Consider the following 24,299-nt stretch of genomic DNA (forward strand, 5'->3'; position numbering starts at 1 on the left):
TCAGAATTTTTTCCAATAATTTCCCTACCACTGATGTTAGACACACTAGCTTGTTTTTTCCCTCCTTCCTTTCATGAATAATGCTACTACATTAGCTGTCTTCCAATCATTTGGCATCTCTCCAGTGGCCAAAAATGATTTGAAAATTAGTGTCAGAGCCTCTGCAATCTCCTCCCTTGCCTTACACAGCAGTCTGGAATATATCTCGTCTGGGTGTGAGGATTGATCCATTGCTTTGGTGCTGAAACCACTAAAATCTTCACACTCCCAATGCTAGTTTGTTCAACTCTATCATCATCCCCCTCTCTTCTTTCTATACCTACATCACCTTTCTCCGTAGTGAAAATACTGCACAAGCAGTGCTATTTAAAATGAGTCTCACACACTTCTCACCTTGCGCGTCCAATGGATATTCTGTGGGTAACTGGAACCTTTGTTATTGTTATTAAGCCAATTCCACTCCGCTTATCCCCCACCCAGCCCCTATCCCCCTCCTCCACCCCTTCCTTGCCCAATAACATGGGAGTGTGGGAGAGCGGAACTAAGTCAGGGCCTTTAACTTCGGTGTGGCCAGCGAAAGCAGCACTGTTCCTCAAGAGGCACTTCTTCTCAGGCTGTCCACACACTGATGGGGAATTGCTTCTCCTTTTGCCCCACTCGCTCACTCTCAGGGAGCAGCTTCAAAGCAGCGGCTGCCTCCATCTCAACTCAATGCCATTCTCTGCGCCAATCTGCAGCTGCCATTCCAAAGCCATTTGCTGCTGTGAACAGATGCGGTTCCTTCACTTCCCTGTGGGGGCGCTGATGCATCCCAAATCTGCAAACTTGAGCAGACAAAAATCAATTCCAAGAAATGGTTTGCAATTTGGCTGAAGCTCTCCAAGGAAATTTGTACCACAGTGCAATACAAATAAGGAAAAAGAATAAAGCAGAACAGTTTGGATGCAAGAACACCAAATGTAAAAGACAAAAAGATTATCTTCTACAGGAAAGAGAAAAATTGCACTTAACAGAAACTTATGCAGACAAAAAAAATCAATAATGAACCACGAGATTTCAGGGACTGTGGCACAATTATGGAAAAGCAGTGGGGTTTAAGTTGGTTTCAAAAAATGGAAAGGGAGGTAGGTCAGTGATCATGGAGTGATGAATGAGTAGAAATTGTTATGAGATCGGGTACAAGCAGCAGAGTTTTGGATAAGTTTGTTATATTCCTGACAATTGAAAGAAGACACCAGAGCCAGTCTTTATTTTGAACCGATTTATTCATAGAACTATTGCAGGTATATATCTTCTGTCTCAATAAGCACTGAAGTAAAAATCCAATTAATGCCCTCCTCCTGTATGTACTTAACTTCAATTGACACAATGAACACTGTAGATGTTTATGGAGGCTTGGTGTAGGTGAGGTGTGGGTGAAGGCCACCCTACTGGGAGTGCATTGGAATAATGAAGTCTGGGAGGTAACAAAAGCATCTCTGAAGGTTTCAGCAGGATATACTGAGGTAGGGGAGAAGATTGGAGATACGTCAGAGGTGAATGTAGACAGTTTTTGTGATGGAGAGGACATGGAACCAAGAGGAAGACAAGGCTGCAGACATGTGGTTCAATTACAGACAGTGTTTGGGGACGGGGGCTGGAATTGGTCGTGAGTTTGTGGGCAAGGATAGAAGTTAATGGTTTCAGTCTTCCTAATTTGTACCCCAGCGGTAAGCAAGTTATGGCCCATCAGGGTTCTGAGTGCGGCCCATGACACATTCTGTTGAGAGAGTGACAGCGGAGCCAAGAGATGAACAAGTATGAGAAAAAGCAAGACAGAGTGGAGCCAGAGAGATTAAAGGGCGCGAGAAAAAGCCAGTGTGAACCCAGGAGAATAAAAGAGTGCACGGAAGAAAGTTTAAAGTTTAATGGTTTTAATCACAAGTAGGTTTACATTAACACTGCAATGGAGTTACTGTGAAATTCCCTTAGTTGCCACAGTCTGGCGCCTGTTCGGGTCAGTGCACCTAACCAGCACGTCTTTCAGAATGTGGGAGAAAACCGGAGCACGCGGAGGAAACCCACACAGACGAAACCCACACAAACATAGGGAGAACGAAGTTATAATGAAGTTATTGTGAAAATCCCCCAGTAGCCACACTCCGGCGCCTGTTTGAGTACACTGAGGGAGAATTTGGCGTGGTTAATGCATCCAACCAGCACGTCTTTCGGACTGTGGGAGGAAACCGGAGCACCCGGAGGAAACCCACACAGACACAGGGAGAATGTGCAGATAGTGACCCAAGCCAGGAATTGAACCTGGGTCCCTGGCAATGTGAGGCAGCAGTGTTAACCACTGTGCAGAGAGCAGTCCAAGGAGATAAAAGAGCGGGAGAAAAAGGCGACTGGGAGTGAAGCCAGGAGGATAAAAGAGCAAGACTTAGTGTAATGCGATTGGTTGGTCAGTATTTTATTTGGTTTCCTCATTTATCTTCTAAATATTGGCACAATCTATTGGTAACTTCTTCTTCATAATAAAGTTCTTGTAAAGCTTATTGGGAGCAGTATGGTTTAATAATTAAAATAAAGATAAATTTAAATAAATTAAATACTAAAACACGTGAAATTAAATATAAATTTTAGTTGGTAACTGGCACTAGGTTTGATAAGCACGGTAAACTGTAATATACCCAAGGCAAGTGTAAACATTTATTTGGTTTTTCCCATTTGAAGTTGATGACAGTTCTATTAATATAGGAGCCATTAAGTATTTTCTGTAACTCATTCTGAAATACTCGGTGAGTATTTAATTTTATTCATTGGGTTACGGTTAGTGAACCTGCCCGATTTCAACCTTGTGGCCCCAATGAAATGAAGGGTCATTCAGGCAGCCCACTCGCGAGTGAAGATTGCCCACCACTGTTGTAACTGAGGGAAATTGCAGCTCATCTGTAATTGGATGGTGAACAAGCTGTCTGCTGATAAGACGCAGTGAATGGCCAAACATTGATTGGTGATAGTGTACAGATAGACATCATCAGCATACAAGTGGAACCTGACCCAATGCCTCGATGTTGCTGCGAAGGAAGAAAAGGGGGTCGAGCACAAGTTGTGGATTGCTAGAGATGCTCTGACTATAAGTGGAGAGTTAATAGTGCAACCAGGAAAGGTTGAGCTGGACTGCAGTCAATAACAATGCAGCTTTGAGCAAGAACAGATACATCAATGAAATGAGGACTGGCTACATATCGTTCTCAATTGTAAAGTCTGCAATCAATGATTTGGTCCTTCCATTCTCAACTTGGCCAATGAAAATCACCGAGTACAGATGTCCAATGGTGAGAATATCAACCGTCTGATCGAAACTAAACGGACTCAGTGAAAGTGACATGGTAATCCACGTCCAAGTTTAATTCATGTTCAAGTAAATGTTTAGAAATAAGTGCTGTTGCAACACATTCAGAAAACTTATAGCTGCAAGACATCAGCTGGGTCGAGAATATAAAAGAGTTTTCATCCAATGCTCACCAGCATGATGCCAACATTTTTTCCTATGGTGCACCATTGCTCTGTCAACATCAAAATGCTTTTTAATGGCCAAACGGTGATAAGTAATAAAAATCATACAACTAACTAAAGGTTTGAGTAACCTTTTTCAATTGCTTCGAGCCACTTTACCAAGGGCAAATAAAATTAAAAGCAAAATACTACGAAACTGAGTCATATTGGACCCGAAATGTTAACTTTGTTTCTCTCTCCACAAATGCTGCCAGACCTGTTGAGATTTTCCAGCTTTTGCTGCAAATAAAATAAAGTTAATTTAAGCAGTTTTGGGGGGGGGGGGGGGGGGGGGGGGGGGAATGGCATAGGTGGGGGAAAGCAGTGACAAAAAAAATTAACATCCTTGAAAATACTTGAGAATCAGGAACGTTGTTACCAATATCAAAATAGTTTAAGCTCCTCATCAATATTATTTTTAAAAAGTAGACTTCTATTTACCGTGTATTGTAAATGACCCAGCAGCTGTGAAGTCATATTGTACACTTGTCTGAGCTACTATTTTACAAAGAACAAAGAACAGTACAGCACAGGAAACAGGCCCTTCGGCCCTCCAAGCCTGTGCCGCTCCTTGGTCCAACTAGACCAATCGTTTGTATCCCTCCATTCCCAGGCTGCTCATGTGACTATCCAGGTAAGTCTTAAACGATGTCAGCGTGCCTGCCTCCACCACCCTACTTGGCAGCGCATTCCAGGCCCCCACCACCCTCTGTGTAAAAAACATCCCTCTGACATCTGAGTTATACTTCGCCCCTCTCACCTTGAGCCTGTGACCCCTCGTGAACGTCACTTCTGATCTGGGAAAAAGCTTCCCACCGTTCACCCTATCTATACCCTTCATAATCTTGTACACCTCTATTAGATCTCCCCTCATTCTCCGTCTTTCCAGGGAGAACAACCCCAGTTTACCCAATCTCTCAGGGAGAACAACCCCAGTTTACCCAATCTCTCCTCATAGCTAAGACCCTCCATATCAGGCAACATCCTGGTAAACCTTCTCTGCACTCTCTCAAACGCCTCCACGTCCTTCTGGTAGTGCGACGACCAGAACTGGACGCAGTACTCCAAATGTGGCCTAACCAGCGTTCTATACAGCTGCAGCATCAGACTCCAGCTTTTATACTCTATACCCCGTCCTATAAAGGCAAGCATACCATATGCCTTCTTCACCACCTTCTCCACCTGTGTTGCCACCTTCAAGGATTTGTGGACTTGCACACCTAGGTCCCTCTGTGTTTCTATACTCCTGATGACTCTGCCATTTATTGTATAACTCCTCCCTACATTATTTCTTCCAAAATGCATCACTTCGCATTTATCCAGATTAAACTCCATCTGCCACCTCTCCGCCCAATTTTCCAGCCTATCTATATCCTGCTATATTGCCCGACAATGCTCTTCGCTATCCGCAAGTCCAGCCATCTGCGTGTCATCCGCAAACTTGCTGATTACACCAGTTACACCTTCTTCCAAATCATTTATATATATCACAAATAGCAGAGGTCCCAGTACAGAGCCCTGCGGAACACCACTGGTCACAGACCTCCAGCCGGAAAAAGACCCTTCGACCACTACCCTCTGTCTCCTATGGCCAAGCCAGTTCTCCACCCATTACATTAGACATCTATACCGCTACATACAATTGTTTGGATTATTTTATGCTAAAGTATGAATTTTAAATATGGCCTGGTTTCCCATTAACAATAACTCCAAAACTTGATTTGTAGTCCTTAGAATGGGGAGGACCAAGGAAATCAATCTCAAACATGTTTTTATACTTAATATAATTACTCTTGGGAGTGAACATTATTCCCCTTTTCCACTGATTGTTGTTGAAGGAAGACCAAGCCATTTACAGATAGAATGCACAAACTCATAACCTATCTTTAAACATTAGTATCCACAGAAACAGTTTTCAAAAGCTAGGTTGTAAGTGAGGTAAATGGAGACTTAACCACCAGAGGGCAACTGACACATTTACATTCAACTACTTGGGCTACTGCACAGAATTATGCTGCTGTGTGCTCATCCATTTTTGATGTCAGGTTGTTGTCATTACAACATTAATGAGAAGGGTCTTTCTGGAAAACAAAAGGTGCTAACTAGGTTCTCCAACTCCATTTTGAGAATTTTAAGATAATTCTGCAGTGTAGCAAAACAAAACTCTCTCTATTCAACATAAACAATTAACTTGCATTATATTTTACTTAAGAAGCATTTATGTGCGGGGCATCAGCAGTACTAAATTTACAGATAATCACTACTGATATATGTTCATTTCACAAACCTCGCTTTAATATAGTTGACTCCTTAAGCAAAGTTGCTTGATTTGAATACTTGCATTTAAATTTAAACTGTACATAATGGCTCCCATTAATAATTTGTTTAAAATTTTGTTTCAAACCTTTTAATTTAAATTATTGGTTAATTTGAATTCAACTGCTAATGGGTCCGGATCAGTAAAGACTACTGTTTTATTTGAATTCAATCTGGAGAATAATGAAAGAATCAACAGCCGTGAACAATTCACTTACTTGGCGAAGTCCAAATATGCTACATGCCCATGATAAAATCCTGGTTTCATTTCTTTCCATGTAGTAACGTTTTTTACAAATCGAGCCTGAAATAACAGAAGATTATACTTTTGTGAGTTGGGTTATACATACAAATCATACTGATCCTGAATTTTGCCCAATCAATCTTAATTTTTTATTGGGCTGATGAGGGAACTGATAAATAAGGGAAAAATGCACAAAATGCAACAATAAATTGGTGAAGGAGCATATATTGCTGGGAAATCAAGAATCCTGACTGTGCATCCCACTCTTTGTCTACTAATCATGATATTCTAGCTTGTCAAATAGAGGTTGAATATACTACGTTCCATTAATTTACAGGCAGGCATTTTTGGCAGAGGCAAAACGTACAGGTTTCTTAGGTAAAATCTAGGTGAACTGCTCTATTTATCTTGTATCAGATTATAACTTTTGATTTCAATCGACTGCAATTAGTACTCAAAGTGAATTGACAAGAGGAAGAAATAGATTCAAATTTCAAAACATACCTATGGCCCCAATCTTTAAATAAATTCCAACTCAAGATAATAAATTCTACATATTGCTAAAATTTGAGTGTTGTTCATTTTTGCAATGATCGATGCTCAAATCTGATGAGCCTAGTTAAGAAGCATACGAAGTGAAATGCACTCCAGGTGATGAATAGTTGAGTGGCCCTGTCTCGTAATCAGATAAAATGCAATACAATTTCTATACGTCGTCTTTTGGGAAAGACACTGTGGGATCTTCACTCCAAGATATTTAATTTCATGCACCTTGACGAACAAGTTTTATTCTATAAGAATTGAACAAATGCTCCAAAAATATTAAAGAATGAAGTACATCCAAAGAATTAGCACTCACTTGATCTTGCAAAGACATCACAGGATTGTTTTTGGTTGTGTTGATATGCAGGACATGGTACTTGTTTTTTGCACACAGATCATAAGCAATGTTTGTGAAAGAAGTGCTGGCAGTCTTCGGTACACGATTGTAAAGGATGATTATGTCATCCAGCTCTTCTCCGACATCTTGCTTTGGGTTGTCCATCGTGTGACGCTGCTCAATTTCTCTGACTTCATGTCGTGCAATTGCTCTCTCTGTAAAATACAAATCCAGGCTTGAAGGCAGACCAGCAACACCAAAGAAGTGGTATCCTAAGACTTCTGTATAAAACACTATGATAAAACGGCTACTCTAGAAACAGTAGATGTGTGCTGAAATATCTCACTGAGACAAGCAAAGTCTAAATTAGGCAGTATAAAGCAGAAACTATAAATTGGTTACAAATTATGTTCAGAATGTGCAATAAAGATTGGGAAAGGTAGATAAGATTAAGAGAAAGGAAGTTGAAAATGGCAGGCAGGAAATGCTTTAAAAAAATAAAATTTGCAATACTAATTAACTTCTGAAGGAATAAGACACCACACTTGTAAAATTAAATTTTCAGGGCCAGAGCAATTTGGCACAAATTATCACTGCCAGAAATTCAATTACTCTTTAGTGCATCAGCCTTAACATTTTCCAGCACGTGATGGTTTACTATTGAGCACATACCCAGCTTCACGCCACTGAATATATTTCAATGCTATATCTATTGGAGAGATTTTGCTGTAATGCAGCTAGTGGAGTAGTGTAATTATTTTAAAGTTGTGTCACAAGTTGGCTTACATTAACACTGCAATGAAGTTATTGTGAAAATCCCCTAGTCACCACACTTCAGTGCCTGTTCGAGTAGACTGAGGGAGAATTTAGCATGGCCAATGCACCTAATTTGGGTTGCAGCATCTGGATTTATTCATTTTTCTTGATTCATGTGAAGTTGTTGTTTGATTTTTTTTTAAGTACAGAGAACATAAACACCCTCACCTTCATTGTTAACACAAAATCCAGACAACTAGTTTTTGAAGCAGCTGATTCACAATTTAGAATCAGTATGGGTTCCAAGTTCATTATCAATGAGAAGTTGTTTAATCTAGAATGGTTAGCTGATATGGTCCAGTTCAATTTAAACAGTAGCTTTTACTGACCTGAACCAGTCAACAGTTGAATTCAAATTAACCAACAATTCCAATTAAAAGGTTCAAAACAAATTTTTAAACAAAATTTTTAATGGGAGCCGCTATGTGCAAATTAAATGTAAATGTAATTACTCAAATCAAGGAACTTTGTTTAAGGAGTCAATAATACTGAAGTAAGATGGCGAAACATCAGTAGCAACTGTAATCTCTAAAATGGAAGCTATCACCCAAGGATTTTCTTCTTGATTACTTTAACTCAAAAAGTCACACTATTATTTATATGATTTAAACTTGAATTGAAACTGAAAAACCTATAAAATATTAAAACTGATGTAGAAAATTGGCAAAAATGCAAAGTCATGATTGGATTAGTTCACAATTAAGCTGAGGATTTCAAAAATGTCATGCATCATTTTAACCTACAAGGTCTGCTGTTTTACAAGGTGGTACCAATACCAAGGGATTTCTTCATCAAATTTGTTTCAATGCAAGCCTCATAGTTCTGGCACAAAGCATGTCACCAAAGCCCAGATTTCTGCCAACAAATCATCCTATAACTTGTTATTGTAATTTTCAAACTGCTGTAAAGAATATATGTATGGTATTAACTTTGACTAAACGCAAGATTGTTGAAGCACACATTCTCATTTGGAATGACAGCAAGGTTTTAAGCAACTGGTTTCCAAGGCTTTGTTCAGCTTCACTGAACACTAATATTTTCAAAGTACCACAAAGCATCAAGTCACGTTTACCTACTTTACTCTAACCCAGTTTGTGCAAATACAATGGTAAAAACTCTGGGTAGGTTATATGCATTTCACATTATTCCAGCTCTCCCAAATTTGAAACTAACTGGAGAATTTCATTCCAAAGTCACACAGGTAGCTCCTGTGGTTTTTGGAATAGTATTAATGTAACACTGGTGGTGCAGGATTGCGGATTCAATATACAAAACAAATTCCCTTCTTATCACCTTGCTCTGTTAGAAAGAGGCATTTCCCCCAAAATTGGACCAGGAGAATTCAGCATGAACAGTGAACCAGTGGTGTACAAATGCGGTAACTGATCAGTAAAGAAGAAGGAAAAATGGAAAGAAATTCCACTTCTGTTTGTAATATATATATATATATATATATAAATGATTTGGAGGAAAATGTAAATGGTTTGATAAGTTTGCGGACGACACAAAGGTTGGTGGATTTGCGGATAGCGATGAGGACCATACAGCAGGATATAGATCGGTTGGAGACTTGGGCGGAGAGATGGCAGACGGAGTTTAATCCGGACAAATGTGAGGTAATGCATTTTGGAAGGTTTAATACAGATAGAAAATATACAGTAAATGGCAGAACCCTTAAGAGTATTGATAGGCAAAGGGATCTGGGTGTACAGGTACACAGGTCACTGAAACTGGCAACGCAGATGGAGAATGTAGTCAAGAAGGCATACTTGCTTGCCTTCAATCGCCCGGGGCATTGAGTTTAAAAATTGGCAAGTCATGTTGCAGGTTATATGCATTTTATAGAACCTTAGTTAGACTGCACTTGGAATATAGTGTTCAATTCTGATCAAGAAAAGACTTACCAGGATGTTGCCTGGTATGGAGGGCATTAGCTATGAAGAGAGGTTGGAGAAACTTGGTTTGTTCTCACTGGAACGACGGAGGTTGAGGGATGACCTGATAGAAGCCTCCAAGATTATGAGAGGCATGGACAGAGTGGATAGTCAGAAGCTTTTTCCCAGGGTGGAAGAGTCAATTACTAGGGGGCATAGGTTTAAGGTGCGAGGGGCAAGGTTTAAAGGAGATGTACGAGGCAGATTCTTTTTACACAGACGGTGGTGGGTGCCTGGAACTCGTTGCCGGGGGAGGGAGTGGAAGCGGATACGGTAGTGGCTTTTAAGGGGTGTCTTGACAAATACATGAATAGGATGGGAATAGAGGGATATGGTCCCTGGAAGGGTCGGGAGTTTTAGTTAAATCGGGCAGCATGGTCAGTGCAGGCTTGAAGGGCTGGTTCCTGTGCTGTAATTTTCTTTGTTCTCCAGATCACAAGCCCTCATTCCAAAATTAATTTATTCAGAAGCTGGGGAACCAATAGTTGACCAAAGCCTACTTGTTTCAGTTTGAAATCTGTATTGAGAATGACTCAGATTGAACAGTATCCTCCAGAGCACTATATCATTGCAAGCGGTTCACCAAAGAACTGATTAGTTAATTGATATCCTCCTGCAGTCTATGGCTATCCTCCTCAGTATTTATCACCCTACCAATTTTTATGTTTTCCATAAACTTCTTGTTCATACCCCCTTCTACCCCCTCAGTAATAATAGTCAACAACACCTCCTCCACAATTATCCTCAACACCGGTGCCCCACAAGCTGTGTCCTCAGCCCCTTACAATACTCATATATACTAATGACTGTGTGGCCAAATTCCACTCCAACTCCATTTTCAAGTTTGCTGATAGCACCACTCATGGGTCAGATCTCAAAAATGATGAGATGGAGTACAGGAAAGAGATAGAGAATCGGTGAACTGGTGCGACAACAATAATCTCTCCCTCAATGTCAGTAAAACGAAGGAGAAAGAACGACTTCAGGAGATGTAACTGGAGGACATGCCCGTCTACATCAATGACGACAAAGTAGAAAGGGTCGAGAGCTTCAGGTTTTTAGATGTCCAACAACCTGTCCTGGTCCCCCCATGCCGACGCTATAGTTAAGAAAGCCCACCAACGCCTCTACTTTCTCAGGAGGCTAAGGAGATTCAGCATGTCCACTACAACTCGCTCAATTTTTACAGATGCACCATAGAAAACATCCTTTCCGATGTATCACAGCATGGAATGGCTCCTGTTCTGACCAAGGCCGCAAGAAACTACAAAGCGTTGTGAACATAGCCCAGTCCATCATGCAAACCAGCCTCCCATCCATTGACTCCATCTACACTTCCTGCTGCCTAGGAAAAGCAGCCAGCATAACCAAGGACCCCACGCACCCCGGACATTCTCTCTTCCACTTTCTTCCATCAGGAAAAAGATACAAAAGTCTTAAGGTCACATACCAACCGAGTCAAGAACAGCTTCTTCCCTGCTGCCATTAGACTTTTGAATGGACCCAAGTTGATCTTTCTCTATACCCTAGCTACGATTAGAGTCACAGAGGTTTACAGCATGGAAACAGGCCCTTCAGCCCAACTTGTCCATGCCACCTTTTTTTTAAAATCCCTAAGCCAATCCCAATTGCCTGTATTTGGCCCATCTCCCTCGATACCCATTGTACTCATGTAATATTAACATTACACTAACACTACATTCTGCATCCATTCTTTTCCTTCTCCCTTACATACTCTATGAACGGTATGCATTGTATAGCGCAAGAAACAATACTTTTCACTGTATAACAATATATGTGACAATAACAAATCAAATCGCCCAACACATTTATCTCTGTTGAACTTTATTTGCCAATTATATGCCTAAACCTCCTGAACCCTTAGCCATTAAGCACCATCATTACTGCTAATGTATTAGTATGTTGTATTATCTGGAACTGAACAGCAAGAATTACAGCCTATACTAACAAGTCAACCCTTTAGATTCTAATTGTAAGCCAGACTGGATGGCCAATCATTAGTGCTCTGTTCATTTAATGATTAGATGAAAAGGAATGGATACACACTCTAAGATAACACATTACTTTTTAAAAGGGCAGAAAAGAAACAATGTACAATACATTATTTGTACAGGTACGGTGGAGTTGAATCTCTTTTGAGGCCATAAGATCTAATTTGTTAAACAAACAGTCCCAGGTCGTTCTAAGGTTACATTTTCAAGTTGGAATGTACTGGTCATCTTTGGTTTAGACTCAGAAGTACCCATTAGGATTACCTTGCACCTTCGGAAGGTATGGACTCATTTATAGGATTACTTTTGTGCACATTAACTTTTTACAAACAACAGAGGAAAATGGCTAGTTAATACAGCTCAATGTGCAAAGGCTACATGCACTAGATACATATGTACCATTGTGAAGGGCTGAGAAAATGCCACTGGTGCACCAGTCAGATTCCGGATCCCCAGTTTACCAGTTTACACCTCTCAGGCAAAATGATCAAGTCAGAGCTCCAGGGATTATTCCAGTCACATTCCCACTGTTTGGTTTCAGCGTTACTCTCAGGCACGTTTGTACTAAATAAACAAGGGTTTGGTGTTCTTACTGCCAATATAGCAATGGGTTATGATAAATAAAGATTCCAGCTAGACAGAATATCGCATCCCACTTTACAGTTCATTGTTAGAAATTTGCTCAGGGCACATTAAAATGCTTCTTATGCAGATGATAAGCCATTTTAAATGGAGTTCAAGAAAATATGAATATAGGTACATTGTCACCCATATATTTTAAGAAGCTATTGTACAGTCACATGGTGAATTTAAAACTTCTAGATCTTGGCATTTAAAAGGTTTGGAAGGATACGAATTAAATTCCAACAGGCACAGGAACAGAAGATCAGATCTAGGCCTTGTAACCTTTTGAGCCTTCAATTAAATCATGGTTAATCTGTGCCTCAATGTTATTTACCCATTACTGCTTTCTTGATGCCCTTGTCAAACAGAAAATTATCTCTTGCAAATTTCAATTGACCCAACATCCACAACTTTACGGAAGAAGAGAGTTTCATATTTTCATTATGCTTTGTGTGAAAAGAGTATGAATCGGCTAGATAGTAGGCAGTGTTCTTTTCCCAAAGAGCAGTGAACCTTTGGAATACGTTGACACCTTGTGCTTTGAAAAGAAAATTGGATTGGTTTTCAACTGTAACTATGGTCACACTTTATGGAAGATAATTGATCTTACAGATAACATACGCATAGTTAATATGATCTCCTTGACTGGTTTCAATTGCCTGAGGGGGCCGCAGAGAAATGTTCTGATTTTTATCTTTTCGCTTTTTGACCCTGTTTTCTTTGCCTCTCCCACAATATCGCATGCTGGGAGATAGCATCAGTCATGGTGGTCTTTCGATGGAATATTGTTATCTAATTTCAATCCTAAGTAATTTAGCTACAATTATGTAAAATTTGTCCCCTTGTTTTCAGTTTCCCAGTGAAAATAATTTGCATCTACCCTAGCAAACAATTACTTCCAAAATAGCCTATTCCACAAAATCTGTATTTACAGATTAGCCAAAATAAAATCCTTAGTGCTAAGTGAACATGTCCAGCAGGCACTTGAACTTATGCCATCACTGAACTGTACAATAACCTGCACGCCTTTTGTTTGAGAGTTAATTTTCTTTCTTGCAAATCTTCCATCAATTTCAGATCAATTCTTCCAGCTTTTGGAAAAAAAACCATTGTTGTAAAAAGCCTTTAACAATTCAGATCCAATTAAATTTTAAACAGTGCCCTTTCAGAATTTCCGAGTCAGTTTCCCACAGAAACGGAACAAAAAAATAACTTTGTTTAATGACGTACAGACAAGTTTTTTTTCTAAAGTCTGGACCAATAGGTAGATATGATGCTAATGAACCAACAGTGATTTTGCGCCCACCAAGTAATTTCAATGGTACACCCACTTTGTTTTCTGTGAAAAATGTTTCGTACATACAATCAGGTTTTAAAAGTGAAGGCTGCAAGGGTTTTGTTGAGACCAAAAAGTTAGAAACTTTGGAGGAATTAAATCAGTTAGGATTATATTCACTGGCGTATAGAAGAGAGAGAGGGGATCTCATACAAACTTATAAAATTCTAACAGGGTTAGACAGAGTAGATTCAGAAAGAATGTTCCTAATGGTGGGGGAGTCCAGAACTCGGGGTCACAGCTTGAGGATAAGGGGTAAACCTTTTAGAACTGAGGCGAGGAGAAATTTCTTCACCCAGAGAACATAAGAACATAAGAAATAGGAGCACGAGTAGGCCAACTAGCCCCTCGAGCCTGCCCCGCCATTCAATAAGATCATGGCTGATCTGAAGTGGATCAGTTCCACTTACCCGCCTGATCCCTATAACCCCCAATTCCCTTACCGATCAGGAATCCATCTATCCGTGATTTAAACATATTCAACGAGGTAGCCTCCACCACTTCAGTGGGCAGAGAATTCCAGAGATTCACCACCCTCAGAGAGAAGAAGTTCCTCCTCAACTCTGTCCTAAACTGACCCCCCTTTATTTTGAGGCTGTGCCCTCTAGTTCTAGTTTCCTTTCTAAGTGGAAAGAATCTCTCCACCTCTACCTTATCCAGCCCCTTCATTATCTTATAGGTCTCTGTAAGATCCCCCCTCAGCCTTCTAAATTCCAACGAATACAAACCCAATGGTGGTGGATGTGTGGAGTTCACTACCACAGAATGTAGTTGAGGCCAAAATGTTGACTGATTTCAAGAAGAAATTAAAGGTAGCTCTTGGACTAAAGGGATCAAGGGATATAGGAGGAAAAGGGGGGGGGAAAATCAGGATATTGAATTCGATGGTCAGCCATGATCAAATGGCGGAGTAGACTCGAAGAGCCGAATGGTCTCATAGACATAGAACAGTACAGCACAGAACAGGCCCTTCGGCCCACGATGTTGTGCCGAGCTTTATCTGAAACCAAGATCAAGCTATCTCACTCCCTATCATCCTGGTGTGCTCCATGTGCCTCCATGTGTCTCCTCCTGCTTCTAGTTTCTATGTTAACAATTAGATATGATTTTGTTCACGTTAATAAGGATTCATTAATAGCGCACTCTTCACTTTGCATCATTACGCAAAGGAAAGCTGAAGCTTTTGAATTAAGTGAGACAGATTATAACTGCCATTGTGCTTGCTTAACGTATTGTGAAAAGAACTGATATTTGCTGACACCTTTAACCTACTGAAATGTCCCAAGGCACTTCACTGAATCATGATAAAGCAAAGAATGACAGAGTCACATGAGGAGATATTGGGTCAGATGACCAAAGATATAGGGTTGAGAAACGTTTGAAAGGAGGGAAGGCCAGAGAATCGTAGTAAAGGTTTTGCAGAGTGATGCGCTATCAATAAGACGAAAGACTACCGATATGCCAATATAAGTGTAGGCTTTTATTCACAACAGAATCAGGAGCAGATCCCAACAAATAGCCGACCTGGACTGAACAAGGGGGAGGAGACAGCCACCTTTATACTAGGTGCTGAGGGGAGGAACCAAACTGGAAGGGGATGTGTCCAGGTATGACAAACACACACAACGGTGGTCCATATAGGACAAAGGCACAACTGAGGTCCACCACACAGAGCTCTGGACCTAGACAATTGAAGACACAGCTGTCAACAGCAAAGCACAAGTAGCCAGAATTTGAGGAGCAGAAATATCTCAAAGACTTGTGGGCTTGGAGGAAATTATAGCGATAGGGAGGGATGAAGTCACAGAGGGATTTGCAAACTACTTTGGTTGACTGGAAGTCACTGCAAGTCAGCGAGCATAGGGAATAGAGGAATGGGACTTGCTGCGGGCCAACAAAATTTTGGATGACATTTAGGGAGAGTAGAATGTAGGAAATCAACCAAGGGTGCACTGGAATACTGAAGTCTAGAAATAACAAAAGCATGAATGAGAGTTTTAGCAGCAGGTGAGGTACTGCAGAGGCAAAGGCAGGAAATACAATGGGTGAAAATAGGCACTCTAAGCAATGGCAGGAATATGAGGTTTGAAGCTCACCTTGGGATCAAATGTGACACCAAGGTTGCGAAAAGACTGGCTTAATGTCACACTGCTGCCAGGGTGAGGGACGGAGTCAGCAGCTGTAGAACAGAGATTGGAGTGGGGAATGAACAATTTTTCACCCATTTACATCTGGCTTCATTTTGGCTGGCCATCTTAGGAAAAAGATTAAATAGAAGGCATGTACAAAATATGAATATCAGGTTTAAGTCAACTTCAAGACTGATTGCGACTTCATAGAGTAGCAAATGGGCGTTTGGTGAGGGAATCTTAAAAGTTTAATCTCTTTCTTAAAGTCTAGTTTTGTTTACATTTAGCATTTAACTAAAAATTACTGTTTAACTTTAAATTTCTAAGTCCAGTTTTAAGCAGCAATAAACATGTTCTTGACTAGCGAGCAGCTGTATTTAGGAACTTAAGAGCAGGCTATTATAGCCCATTGAGTCTGCTCTGCCATTTAACCATGACTGCTCTTCACTTTGATGCCATCTTCCTGTACTCTCTCCGTATCCCTTGATGTCATTGGCTTCTAGAAATTTATTAACCTCTTGTTCAGAACATATTCAATGACTGAGCCTCCACAGCCCTCTGGGATAGAGGGTTCCAATGATTCTCTACCCTCTGAAGAAGTTCTGCCTCATCTTGGTCCGAAATGGCCTTCCTCTTATTCTGAAACTGTGTCTCTTAGTTCCAGACCTCACAACCAGGGGAAAACATGTTGCCTGCATTCATCCTGTTGAACCCTGGAACAATTTTGTGCACTTCAATGAAATCACTTCTCATTCTTCGAAAATCTAGAGAATACAGGCCTAGTCTCTTCAATTGTTCCTTTCCATAAATTCATGGTGACTCTGCCAAATACTATCACTATTTTTTGTGTGTCCAGTTATCCTTTAGAACAGATTCCAGCATTTTCCCTGCTACTGATGTCAGGTTAACAGGTCTGTAGTTCCCGGTTTTCTCGCTCCTCCTTTCTTAAATAGTGTGGTTACATTTGCTACCTTCCAATCTGCAGGCACCAGTCTGGAATTTAGAATTTTGAAAGGCAATCATCAATGCATCCGCTATCTGTACAGCCACATCTTTCAACACTCTGGGATGTAAATCATCAGGTCCAGGGGAATTAGCAACTTTCAGTCCTGTTCATTTCTCCAGCCCTATTTTGTTACGAATAATAATTTCTTTCAGGTCCTCAATCTCGCTACTCCCTTGGCTCCCTCATATTTCTGGGAGGTTTTTTGTATCTTCCTCCATGAAGTCAGACCCAAGGTATTTGTTTAGCTCCTCTGCCATTTCCTTATTACTTATTATAAATTCCCCAGTCTCGGCCAGTTTTGGGCCCACATTTGTCTTCACTATCAACATCCTGGGATGATCATTGGCCAGAAACTGAACTGGACTGGCCATGTAAATACTACAGTTGCTAGGACAGGTCAGAGGCTAGGAATCCTGCGACGAGTAACTCAGCTCCTGACTCTCTAAACCCTGTCCACCATCCACAAGGCACAAGTCAGGAGTGTGCTGGAATGCCTGGATGAGTGCAGCTCCAACAACACTCAAGAAGCTCCACACCAGCCAGGACAAAGCAGTTCACTTGGTTGGTACCCCTTCCACAAACATTCAATCTCTCCACCACTGACAAACAGTGGCAGCTGTGTGTACCATCTACAAAATGCGCTGCAGGAACTCACCAAGGCTCCTTAATATGGCCACTCTTGCCTAAAGGCTCTTTTACAACAGGATTATTAATTAGCCCTTTCTGACTGCACAATACTAGATCTAAAATAGCCCATTCTCCATTTGGTTGCTCAACATAATGTTCTAGAAAACTATTGCACATACATTCCAGGAATTTGTCCTCCTCAGCATCGGTGTTAAGTTTACCTAGTCTATATGAAGATTGAAGCTCCCCATGATTGATGTTCCCCAGGACAGTAGTATCACCCTTGTTAATGCATCTCTGATTTCCTGATTTATACTGTGCCCTACATTACCACTACTATTTGGCGGCCTAAAACAACTCCCACCAATGTTTGTTGCTCCTTGCTGTTTCTTAGCTCAACCTAAACCGATTCTACATCTTGATCTACCGATCCAAGATCCTCTCTCATTAATGTACTGAATCCCATCCTTCATCAGCAATGCAACCCCATCTTCTTTTTCTTCCTAAATACTGAATGCCTTTGAGTTCCAAGTTAACAGTCATAGCCACCCTGTAAGATGGCAATGACATCAAACCTGTTTCTTCTATTTGTGTTATCAATTCATCTAGTGTTGTGAATGCTGTGTGTATTCAGCTCGAGTGCCTTTAATTCAGTCGTATTATTTACAATCCCTAGCTATACCGTTGGCTCACTCATGCTTCTACACCATTTCCCTACCTGACAAACTCTGATACCCATTTCCCTCACTGCTATTTTGCTTTTTTACCTTCTCCTTTCTCTTCAGTTTTCATATTTTCCCTCATCCTACTACCCTAGTTCACAATTCACCAGAACACTAATCCCAGCAAGGTTGAGGTGAAGATTGTCCCAACCGTACAGCTCATACCTTCCCTAATATTGATGCCAGTGGCCAGGAATCAAAACCCATTTCTCCGACACCAATATTTAAAGCAGGCATTAACTCTCTAATCTTATTTACCCTACACTAATTTGCTTGTGGCTCAAGTAACAATGCAGAGATTATCACCTTTGAGATTCTGCTTTTCAAGTTAGCCGCTAGCTGCTCATACTCTCCACGCAGAACCTCCTTCTGGTCCTATCCATGCCATTGGTACCAATGTGGACGACAACCAGTGGATCCTCTCCCTCTCACTGCAAGTTCCTCTCTGGCTCAGAGTCGATGTCCCAAACCCTGGCATCCGGCAAGCAATACAGCTTTCTGAACTCTTGCTCTTTGTTGAAGAAAACTGTGTCTAGCCCCCTCCTATACAGTCCCCCACCCCAACTATATTCCTGTTAGCTCTCCCCACTTGAAAGGTTTTCTGTACCATGGTCCGGTTTGCGCATCAACCATGCAGTCCCCATTCTCATCTGTGCAGACTGCAAGCACCTCGAACCTGTTGGAAAAATATATAGGCTGAGGTTCCACTACTTCTACCTTCACGATCCACTTACCTGCCTCACTTGTAGTCACACCCTCCCACCCCTGACAGTAGGGGAGTCTAAAGCTAGAGGGAATAGGTTTAAGGTGAGAGGGAAGAGATACAAAAGTGTCCAGAGAGGCAATTCTTTTCACACAGAGGGTGGTGAGTGTCTGGAACAAGTTGCCAGAGGTAGTAGTAGAGGCGGGTACAATTTTGTCTTTTAAAAATCATTTAGATAGTTACATGGGTAAGATGGGTATAAAGGGATATGGGCCAAACGTAGGCAATTGGGACTAGCTTAGTGGTTAAAAAAAGGGGCGGCATGGACAAGTTGGGCCGAAGGGCCTGTTTCCATGCTAAAAAAAAAACCAGAAGACCCTATTCTAAAGAGTATGACTGCCTCCTGAAATAAGGTGTCCAGGTAATATTCCCCCTCCCTGACACGTCACATTGCCTGTAGCCTGGCCTCCAGCCACAAAAATCTACTGCAGACGGGTTTGTCCTGCATCACACTGTCATCCAGGAGTTCTCACATTCTGCAGATGCAGCAGATCATCTGCCCATCACCCTTATTGTATTTTAATTAACTAATTATTTTCTTAATTAATTTTAAATTAAATCAATGCCTCCTCTCACCATCAGCTGGCTATCTAATTAGTTAATTAGATAGCTAGCTCAATGTGGTTCTTAGCAAAGCTGACTGATCTGAGTCTCAACTAGTAGGACTACAGGGTTCTCAGTGCGACTGGCACTTGGTGCAACTTCATAGGTTGAGCAGCTGGAGGTGTGGGCATACATGTTCAGGGAAGGAGGCGCACCCTCCTTTTTCAGGTTTTTGCTTTAGTAAAGGGTAAGAAACTGATTGATGAGCAACTAGTCAGTTATTTGACTTATAATAACTGGTTTGTAAAACAGGGGTACGGTAGGGAGATTGTCTGTGTGGAATGCTCCTCCTGGGGCATGGGAATGTCTTAAAAGGACCAAGAAACTGATAGAGAAAGGGAAAAGAGAATATGAATGAAGCTAGTGAGGACTAAGGTAGACTGTAAAAGCTTCTTTACCCAGGTAAAAAAGAAAAGATTAGCAAGGCCAAATGTGGGTCCATTACAGGTGGAGACAGGAGAATTTATAATGGAGAATCTAAACAAATACTTGTATCTGTCTTCATGGAGGTAGATGCTGAAAATCTCGTAATAATAGTAGGGAATGAAGAGGCTTGTGAAAATGAGGAACTGAACAAAATTAGTATTAATAAGGAAATTAGTTTAAAAAATGAATAGATTTGAAGGTGAATAAATCCCCTGGACCCAATTGGGCTACATCCCAGAGTGTTGAAGGAGGTGGCTAGGCATTGGTGGGTTTCAAAATTCCAGACTTGAAAGTAGCAAATATAATCTTGCTATTTAAGAAGGGAGGGAGAAAGAAAATGGAGAATTATAGACCTGTTAGTTTGACGTCAGTAGTGGGGAAAATGTTAGGGTTTATTGTAAAAGATGTCATAACCAGACACTTCGAAACTAATTATATGATTGGGCAGAGTTTATGAAAGGGAAATCACGTTTGATGAACCTGCTGGAGTTTTGTGAGGATGTTATTTGCAGAATCAAGGAGAACCAGTGGATATGCTACATTTAGATTTGCTGAAGACTTTTGATAAGCTCCCACACAGGGTCGTTAGTAAATAAAATTAGATCACATGAGATTGGGGATAATATACTGATTTGGATTGAAATTGATTAACAGTCAGAAAACAAATAGTAGGAATAAACAGGTCATTTTCAGGATGGCAGACTGTTACACGTGTGGTACCGCAAAGATCAGTGCTTGGGCCACAGCTATTCACAATCTATAGAATGATTTGGATGCGGGGACCAAATATGATATTTCCAAATTTGCTAATGACACAAAATTGTGAGGATAATGCAAAGTGGTTTCATGGAGATTCTGGACAGGCTAAGCGAATGAGCACTGTGGGTGTACCTACACCCCGGGGACTGCAGCAGTTCAAGAAGACAACTCACCACTACCTTTTCAAGGGCAACTAGGGAGGGGCCTAGCCAATGATGCCCAAATTCCTTAAGTGTATTAAAAAAAACATGGCTGATGGAATATAACGTGAAGAAGTATGAAGTCAGCAACTGGTAGAAAAAACAGAAAGGCAGACGTTTCTTAAACGTGGAGATATTGGGAAGTGTTGATGTCCAAAGAGACCCAAGTACCCTTACCTTCCAGGAGCAGAGACAGCCAGATCTGCGAGGGACATGTGTACTGGGGCAGCTGATAAATAGAGAGGGAGGCTCGAGGCCTTCATTTACCTTCTGGGAGGGGAGACAGATGGAGTTGTGAAGGACACTTGTACTGGGGCAGCTGATAAATACAGAGCAAGGCTCCGGGCCTTAGCTGACCTTCCAGGAATGGAGACATACGGACCCGTGAGATGTGTGTGTACAGGGGCAGCAGGTTGAGTTTGAAAAAGAAATCCAGGAATGACATCACAGGAAAACAGTAAATTCATTGGTTGCTGCTGTTATGGATTGTGTTTAAGTAGTTTAGACTAGAAAAATGTATCATTTATAAAGAAGTAGCTCAAGTCAAGATAAAAGAGAGCAGAGCCACGGATAAAAAGAGTGCGAGAAAGAAACTGAGAGCGGAATGTGGGCTTGGACTTTGGAGATCGATGCGCACAGTATGGATTCTATGATTCTATGAATTAATCACACAAAGATGTAAACAGTATGGGTATGATGTAGTTGGTTTTAAGGAGACATGGCCGTAGGGTGACCAGGGATGGGAACTGAACATCTAGGGACGTTTGGTATTTAGGAAGGACAGACTAAAAAGAAAAGGTGGTGGAGTTGCTGGTTAAAGAGGAAACTAACCCAATAACGAGGAAAGATATTAGCTCCAACAATGTGGAATCTGCATGGGTAGAGCTGAGAAACACTAAGGGACAAAAACGTGAATGGGGGTTGTATATAGATCCCCAAACTGTAGAAACCGACAAAGGAACATTTGCAAATATGGGTGACTTTAATTTGTATATAGAATGGGCAAATCAAATTAGTAACAATGCCGTATAGGAAGAATTCCTGGAGCGTATATGAGATGACTTCCTGGACCAATGTGTTGAGGGACCAACAAGAGAACAACTATCCTGGACTGGGTATTGTGAAATGAGAGAAGAATTAATGGCAATCTAGCTGTGTTTGGCCCTTTGGGGAAGGGTGATCATAATATGATAAAATTCTTCATCAAGATGGAGTGAGGTAGTTGATTCTGAGACTATGGTCCTGAATCCAAATAAAGGAAACTGCGATGGTATGAGGCATGAGGTGGCTATGATGGATTGGGGAACATTACTTTCAGGGATGACGGTGAATAGGCAATGGCAAACATTGAAAGAACACATGGGTGAACTGCAATAATTGTTCATTCCCGTCTGGCGCAAAACTAAAACAGGAAAGGTGGCTTACAAGGGAAATTAGAGATAGTATTAGATCCAAGGAAGAAGCATACAGGTTGGCCAAAAAACCCCAGCAGAACTGGGGATCAGGAGCAGTTTAAAATTCAGCAAAGGAGAACAAAAGGATTGATTAAGATGTGGAAAATAAGAGTACAAGAGCAAGTTTGTGGGGAACATAAAAACTGACTATAAAAATTTCTGCAGGTATGTGAAGAGAAATAGATTGAAGACAAATATAGGTCAGTTACAGTCAGAAACAGGGAAACTTATAATGGGACACAACGAAATAGCTGACCAACTAAATACACTCTTTGGTTCTGTCTTCATAAAGGAAGACACAAGTAACGCACCAGACATGTTGGGGAACACATGGTTTAGTGAGAGGGAGGAACTGAAGGGAACGCAATATTAGTAGAGAAATTATGTTGGGAAAATTGATGGGATTGAAGGCCAATAAATCCCCAGGGCCTGATAATCTACATCCCAGGGTATTTAAGAAGTGGCTCCAGAAATACTGGATACATTGATGGTCAACTCTGGAACAGTTCCTATGGGTAGTTAACGTAACCCCACTAATTAAAAAGGGAGGTCAAGAGGGCTGAGAATGATCATTGAGCATGTTCAAGACTGAAATAAGACAGATTTCTGGATACTGACCGTATCAAGTGGTATGGGGACAGCACCAGAAAGTGACATTTGAGGTAGATGATCTGCCATAATCTAATTAAATGGTGGGGAAAGCTCAACAGGCTGAAGTACCTATTCCTTTGTCATGAAGGAGTCATATTGTTACATCTCCTTGGTTATGGTGAATACAGTGAAGAATGAGTTAACACCCAAATTGCTTATGTGTGACTGACAACACTAAACCAGAGCAAGTATTCACAGCAGACGTTAATTTTAACACTGAACTCTCAATCGTTTTTAACTTCATTTACCAGTAACAGATGGTTTAATGATTTTCAATGAAATCACAATGATGAACTTGGCAGGTAGAGAAAATAAGTTCATAACACTTGAATTTCTCACATCACTGATCTTGCTGTTACACTTTCATTGCCTGCGAATGCAGTGGTGAACCACAGTGAAATCTTTTCACCGCAGTTGATGAGCACTTAATTGTTGATATCAAAAGGAACAATATAGTGTTCACATATAAAACACCTACGTAAGAAGTGAATATCATATGGTGATGATGAACATGCAAGATCTTTCTGATTCTGTCCCAAATCTAAGTAATGTTTTGCATTTTTTCAGAATGGTGAAAAACATGTAGTGAAACATTTTACCACACATTTATTTAATATTTCTGAAACCAAAAATTGGGGCGGCACAGTGGTTAGCACTGCTGCCTCACAGTGCCACGGACCCGGGTTCAATTCCCGGCTTGGGTCACTGTCTGTGTGGAGTTTGCACATTCACCCCCGTGTCTGAGTGTGTTTCCTCCCACAGTCCAACAATGTGCAGGTTAGGAGTATTGGCCATGCCAAATTCTCCCTCAGTGTAATCGAACAGGTGCCAGAGTGTGGCAACTAGGGGATTTTCACAGTAACTTTATTACAGTGTGAATGTAAGCATATTTGTGACTAATAAATAAACTTTCATTTTTACTTTACATTATTTCCTCAATGCTGTAGCAATACTCTTGCCATCTTAATAGGGCTAAAGTTGATTAGCAGTTCATGTAAAACTACCATAAGTGCATGTGCCAGCCTTCATTACAAATGAAGAGGAGTGAAGCCACTTCACTCAATCACTGGAAGAACCAAATTGAAAATTGGAAATATTGACACAACTCTTGTTTGCTTAGTCCAGTACAGAAAACGTTTTTCAATGCTTCTCAAAAAAAATCAATGGTGGCTAGGGAGTAAAAACCAAGAAAGGCTATAAAGACCATGTCCTAATCTTTTTTTTAGTCATTTGGAACAGAAAGAAACCGGCCGAACATCT

At 40.9% G+C, this 24,299-nt stretch overlaps 1 protein-coding gene across 1 annotated transcript in view; it reads right to left on the reverse strand.

The window, feature by feature from the left end:
* The window catches only part of hs2st1a (heparan sulfate 2-O-sulfotransferase 1a), a 205,219-nt gene that overhangs the window by 48,784 nt on the left and 132,136 nt on the right, over window positions 1–24,299 (reverse strand). Inside the window, exons 2-3 of the mRNA XM_078218928.1 lie at window positions 6,957–7,192; window positions 6,072–6,157 (exon numbers count right to left, since the gene is read on the reverse strand). Of these exons, the coding sequence (XP_078075054.1) occupies window positions 6,072–6,157; window positions 6,957–7,192 (322 nt within the window). The remainder of the gene's footprint in view (window positions 1–6,071; window positions 6,158–6,956; window positions 7,193–24,299) is intronic.

The sequence above is a fragment of the Mustelus asterias genome, chromosome 8, assembly GCF_964213995.1.
Source record: "Mustelus asterias chromosome 8, sMusAst1.hap1.1, whole genome shotgun sequence".
In the NCBI taxonomy this organism is placed as follows: Eukaryota; Metazoa; Chordata; class Chondrichthyes; order Carcharhiniformes; family Triakidae; genus Mustelus; species Mustelus asterias.